The sequence below is a fragment of the Pagrus pagrus genome (assembly GCF_965226575.1).
Source record: "Pagrus pagrus genome assembly, chromosome: 24".
Classification (NCBI taxonomy): Eukaryota; Metazoa; Chordata; class Actinopteri; order Spariformes; family Sparidae; genus Pagrus; species Pagrus pagrus.
Window position 1 is genome coordinate 18,823,062 of NC_140206.1, and position 5,526 is coordinate 18,828,587.

At 46.1% G+C, this 5,526-nt stretch overlaps 1 protein-coding gene across 1 annotated transcript; it reads right to left on the reverse strand.

Annotated features, from left to right (window-relative positions):
* Window positions 1-3,351: 3,351 nt before the first annotated feature.
* On the reverse strand, window positions 3,352-5,138 carry LOC311252984 (uncharacterized protein; the record flags this gene model as incomplete). The annotated part of the gene is made up of 3 exons (XM_084346647.1): window positions 3,352-4,332; window positions 4,487-4,611; window positions 4,886-5,138. 3 exons carry the CDS (start codon window positions 5,136-5,138, stop codon window positions 3,352-3,354), a joined length of 1,359 nt encoding a protein of 452 aa, XP_084202773.1.
* Between the last annotated feature and the right edge of the window lie 388 nt (window positions 5,139-5,526).

Sequence of the window (5,526 nt, forward strand, 5' to 3'; positions counted from 1 at the left end):
CTGAAAAGCTGATCTTCAAGTGGGAGATGCGCCAACGGTCGGGTTAACGAGGGTGTTGAAGACGTTTCACCTCTCATCTGAAAGGACTTTTTCAGTTTTTACGGCCTGGTGGGGAGGCCCTGGTTGCCTCGGTTCAAAACTTAGATACACCAGGAGCTGGATGTCTGAAAACCGTCACAGACATGTAGAAAGAAGTTGAATAGACTACGAATGAATCCACCAGGAATGTGTGCCTGCACGTCATTGTCAACGCAGCGCCTTGCTGGATGACCCTGCGATACCGTAAAAGTTGAGCATTGATATGTGACAGCACAGTTGCTATAATGTGTCACATGATGGCAGATGTAACGTACCGTCTGCCCGTACACTTTGGAATTTCCCCTGAAAGACAAATGCTTTTTCAGGTCAGGATGGCCGAGCGGTCTAAGGCGCTGCGTTCAGGTCGCAGTCTCCCCTGGAGGCGTGGGTTCGAATCCCACTTCTGACATGCGGTATTTTTCACTGGAACTGTTTCTTCTAAGGTGATATTTGGAAAGAAAAGTCGGCAATATATGCGTGGTGGCAGTTCTGACATAAGCCCTGTACAAGGTGCAACGTTGTTCATTTCTCTTTGCGCACTTTGTTCCCTGAGCAAAGAATACTATTGTTTGTCTTTCTCAACCTGCCTTTTTATTGGAGCTTTGTTCCCGCCGCAATTAATAGCAGTCCATCACGGTCCCAACTTTTGAGTTTGTATGTGAAAGGCCAGTGGGTCAACAATCTCACGCTGTGAGCTGTTAACTTGCCAGTTTGTTGTTGTCTCCAGTAGCCCTATTTGATGCTGGATAAATTGTTTGTGGGATTTCCTTGAGAAGAGTGCCTAAAGTTGGCATTTCCCACAGCTGCTCTCGACTGTGACCAGTCAGCTAACTAATTGAAGTAAGTTGGCGCGTAAAGTTAGCATGTTTAGCGTGTTGTCTTCTGTGTCACTGGTATTGATGCGTGCCTTCTTTGTAGTACACGAGAAGGACGCAATAACACGTTCCAAAAGTGTTCCACAGCGATCCAGGGGAGCTCTTCTGAGGTTCCATGGTGTAATGGTTAGCACTCTGGACTCTGAATCCAGCGATCCGAGTTCAAATCTCGGTGGGACCTGGTTTTAAATGTTACAGGGCCTCGTGGGCGTTCCCACTGCAAACGTTAAGGTGGCAACACAGTTGTTCCAGGTACCCCTAAGTCCCGATGCGAGCAGGTGTTCACTGTCGTCCAATCAACCCTAGAGACTTGGGATTCCAAATGCGATAGAACAGGAAGGAGTGAAATGGATTCCAGTTACATTACTTGTGCACACTTTGGATTCTGTCTCATTCTCACCACAAAAGTGAGGCTTCACCGAACTTGCTGCGTCTGGGCGTCTGTGCTCATCGTTGAAAGGCCAGCATACTGCGAGCGGTGGGGCCGTTGAACAGCCATGAAACACCGTCCGGCCAGCTTTGCAACGTCGGATGATGGGCTGTGTCCGAGCGTTTCTGTGACTTTCTATTGCCTGAAATGCCGTTGGGACGGTTCACTTGGCTAACGTTGGCTGAAAAGCTGATCTTCAAGTGGGAGATGCGCCAACGGTCGGGTTAACGAGGGTGTTGAAGACGTTTCACCTCTCATCTGAAAGGACTTTTTCAGTTTTTACGGCCTGGTGGGGAGGCCCTGGTTGCCTCGGTTCAAAACTTAGATACACCAGGAGCTGGATGTCTGAAAACCGTCACAGACATGTAGAAAGAAGTTGAATAGACTACGAATGAATCCACCAGGAATGTGTGCCTGCACGTCATTGTCAACGCAGCGCCTTACTGGATGACCCTGCGATACCGTAAAAGTTGAGCATTGATATGTGACAGCACAGTTGCTATAATGTGTCACATGATGGCAGATGTAACGTACCGTCTGCCCGTACACTTTGGAATTTCCCCTGAAAGACAAAAGCTTTTTCAGGTCAGGATGGCCGAGCGGTCTAAGGCGCTGCGTTCAAGCTGGGGAACAATCGTCCGTCAAAGACGGGGAAGAAGGGGGGAGAAGGGGGAAGAAGAAAAAGGGAGAAAAAGGGAGAAAAAAGGGAGAAAAAGAGGAAAGAGGGGGGGAAATGGCCATCTTGCACATTTATAAGGCATTTTTGGCTGCCTGAAGGCAAGTTGGAAACTGTTGTTGCATTCAAGTTCTTTTGACACACCGCGGCCGGGATTCGAAACCACGAACTGTGGAGGGGAGTCGCTTCGTGACGCACATTGCCTTATTTGGACCTTACCGCCGGAGATGGGGGTGTTCCCCAGCTTGGGCGCTGACGGGGCCGCCACTTCCTTCCTAAGGTTGTAAATAATTAGGCAATAAATAATAAATGCTTCCTTACTTATGTGAAGATCATTTAGCATCTTTTTATGAATGCAGATTGTTTCCTTGTGAAAACATAATTTCAGCATCATTTCTGTAAGTGTAATTATTCTTTTTTTCTTCTCCCACCATCCTGAAGGACCAGAATGCCCACTGATAAAGGCTCATCACTTGGGTGGCAGATCTTTCCATTGCTGACTGTCATTCTGAAATTCCTCCTCATGTTTACCAGAGACCACCTCCATCATTTATCAGTAATAAAAATGCCTCCTCTGAGCATGTTTCTTTCTCTCTGTTTTCATAAGAGACAAAGAAACATGCTTTTGATGTGCTGCACAACACTTTAAAAAAACTGTAACAACTTAACTGTTGCCTGTAACTTTTAATCTTTTCCTGTATAATAATAAATGAAATGAAATAGCATGGTGTTTTTTTAAGAGTCGTCAAGTTAATTAAATTGTAAACTGTTACTGTTGTTGAATGTTGTCATTATCATAATTAAAAACATCCACATGTACCATTGGTGTACACCAGCTTTGTTTTGTTCATGGAGAAAAGAAACAGAAACTTTGGAAAAATTTAATTACAACAGACCATGAAAAGTGCAACAAATACAATAAATAATAAAAATATAGAGAAATAGATTTGTTCACACAACAGTATCCATACTTCAATAAACAACATTTAAGTAACAACTACGCTAAACTAAACTTTACAATACAATTGTCAATTACCATTATCAACTATTTACAATATATGTAACTTTTCTTTTTCAAATGTAGAAATATTGAGTTATCATACAATTATTCACAGTAAACAGGATAATATATTAATACTTAAACAAAGAATATTTCAAACTATTTACAATTTAACTATTATTTACAAGGCTAATTTATTTACAATATATTACACGCTATTTAGAGAATTTCTTCCTCATTTCCTCCAACCACTGCTGTTTGGTGAGTGTATCGAACGCAGGGCAATACACTACTACTGGCTGTGTCCAGTGTCAGCAGTGCGGAACTGGCCACACCTTTTGCACCTGTTTGCCTCCACTGTTCTCTTGTAGGGCCTCTTTGTTAGAGGTTCAGACTCCGCTGTGGTGTTGGGCTCAGTCATGTGTGGGTTGGTGCCCTGAACTGGTGCAGGAAGGAACACTGGGACAAAATGAGGAAGAGTCTGTCCTGTTGCCATGGCGATCTGAGGTGCTGGGGGCATGACAAGCACAAGCCTCTTCACTGGTGCCTTTGGCATGATGGGGCGACTAGAGGCTGTCGGCCTCTGTTGTGCCTGACCTGCTGTGCTCTCCGGCAGCTGGTACTGGTGCTCCTGTCGAGCTGACCTGGGCTCAGCAGGGAGTGCTCTTGCCTCCTGAAGAGGCTCCTCAGACTCAGGGAGGGCTGAAGGCAACGCAGTACCCTGAAGCAGCACAGAGAGCTCCTGCCTCTTCTGCCTGCTGTTGTGCCACTGGATGAGGGTGTTCTGGTTCACCTCTACCAGCTGAATCTCTGATCCTTGCATCACCAGGGAGTTGCCGACAACAAGCTGCCTGATTTTGTGGTAGTCCCTCAGAATTAAGGACCACCTTGAGTCAGCCCCCTTGCCTTTCCTCACTGGGCCTTGGTGGAGATCGCAGAGTCTAATAAAAATGTTCTCCACCAATCGACAGCAGTTAGGCCACTGAGCAGGTGCACTACTTGCACCTAACATGCAACGGGTGGTGCTCTCCACACCAGGAGTTTGTGAGGGCTTCTTCGGTGTCCTGAACCGTCCACTCAAAAGTCTCCCCTGGTGTCGTGCTGCATAAATCACCCGCTGCTTGTCACCTTTGTCCAGCTTCTCCCACAGTGCTATGATTGCACTGGTCTGCTGGTTGGTGAGACAGAGAGAGGTCTGCTCCCGAAGCTTCACCAGATACTCAGCCAGTCTGTCCACGTGCTGGTATCCAGGAACATTTTGGTCATCAACAGCCTGTGCAAATAAGAAAATAGCAAACCTTACAACCTTCACAGTTTATTTAAAGTACACATCATCCAGAGTGTGTGCATATGTACTGTGTGTAAGTGTGTATATGTAAGAGTTGGGCTCATATCTATACACCTACATATTCGAAATTGAACCTTACCATATCTTCATCTTCAGCCTGCATATCCCCTCCAGCCTCAGCGGACGAAGTAGAGGGCATGATGGATGCACCAGAGGCCATGGAAGACGTGCCAGGAGCCAGGACTGATGTTCCAGGAGGTAGGGCTGCAGGAAATGGTAAGAAAAATCACAACAAGATTATTTTGTATAGATATTACAGCATCACAGTTTTAATTTTCACTGCAAAAAACTATTATAACCATGATGATGCGACATTTGTTGGGGTCTGTACCAAATGAACATGTTCTCTTACATCTGGGGAACATGATTTGTAGGCCAGGCATCTCTGCAGCACTGCGCTACATCATTTTAATGCTGTTTTGTCATTGCATTTGGTCATATTGCAATTTCACTAGTATTTTGAATAGCTCAACCATACCAGCAGCTATGGTGGGTGTGCAGAAAACCGCTGAGGATGTGCCCACACTCAGGGTGGATGTGGTGATCGCCAGGGTGGAGACGGTGGACACCAGACTGGATGAGGGACCAGGGGTGAGAGACGCTGCAACCTGAGGGACCTCCAGGTCAGCCACTGTGGGGTCGTCTGGGATGTCAGCGAAGCCCTCATCTGTTTCCAAGTCATCCTCATGCTGTTCAATTAACTCAGCAGTCTCCTCTGAGTCAGGATGCATATCCTGCAGTGCCTGACCAGTCTGCCGGAACAGATACTGTAGCCCTATGAGCTCTCCTGAAATAATTGAAGTAAAGTGGATAATTTACAGTGTTAATAAAGGATTTTAAAACCGAGTTGAATACCACTGTGTTCACAAATGCTTACCAGTGTAACGTGAGGGTGGACAGAACTCTGGTGCCACCTTCTTGCCAAACAGCTTCTCGTAGTGCTTGTTCACGCAGTGAAGCAGGTCACCCGAGTAGCTGCGTAAAGGTGATGGTGCAGTAGACAGGGCAGCACTACCACGGTCCTGGTTCCACCTATGGAGTCCCTCCAGCAGGTATGCCTGAAAATTCAGGCTGTTGGCACTGGTCCCTAGAAGGACATTATCAAATATTAAATTATGA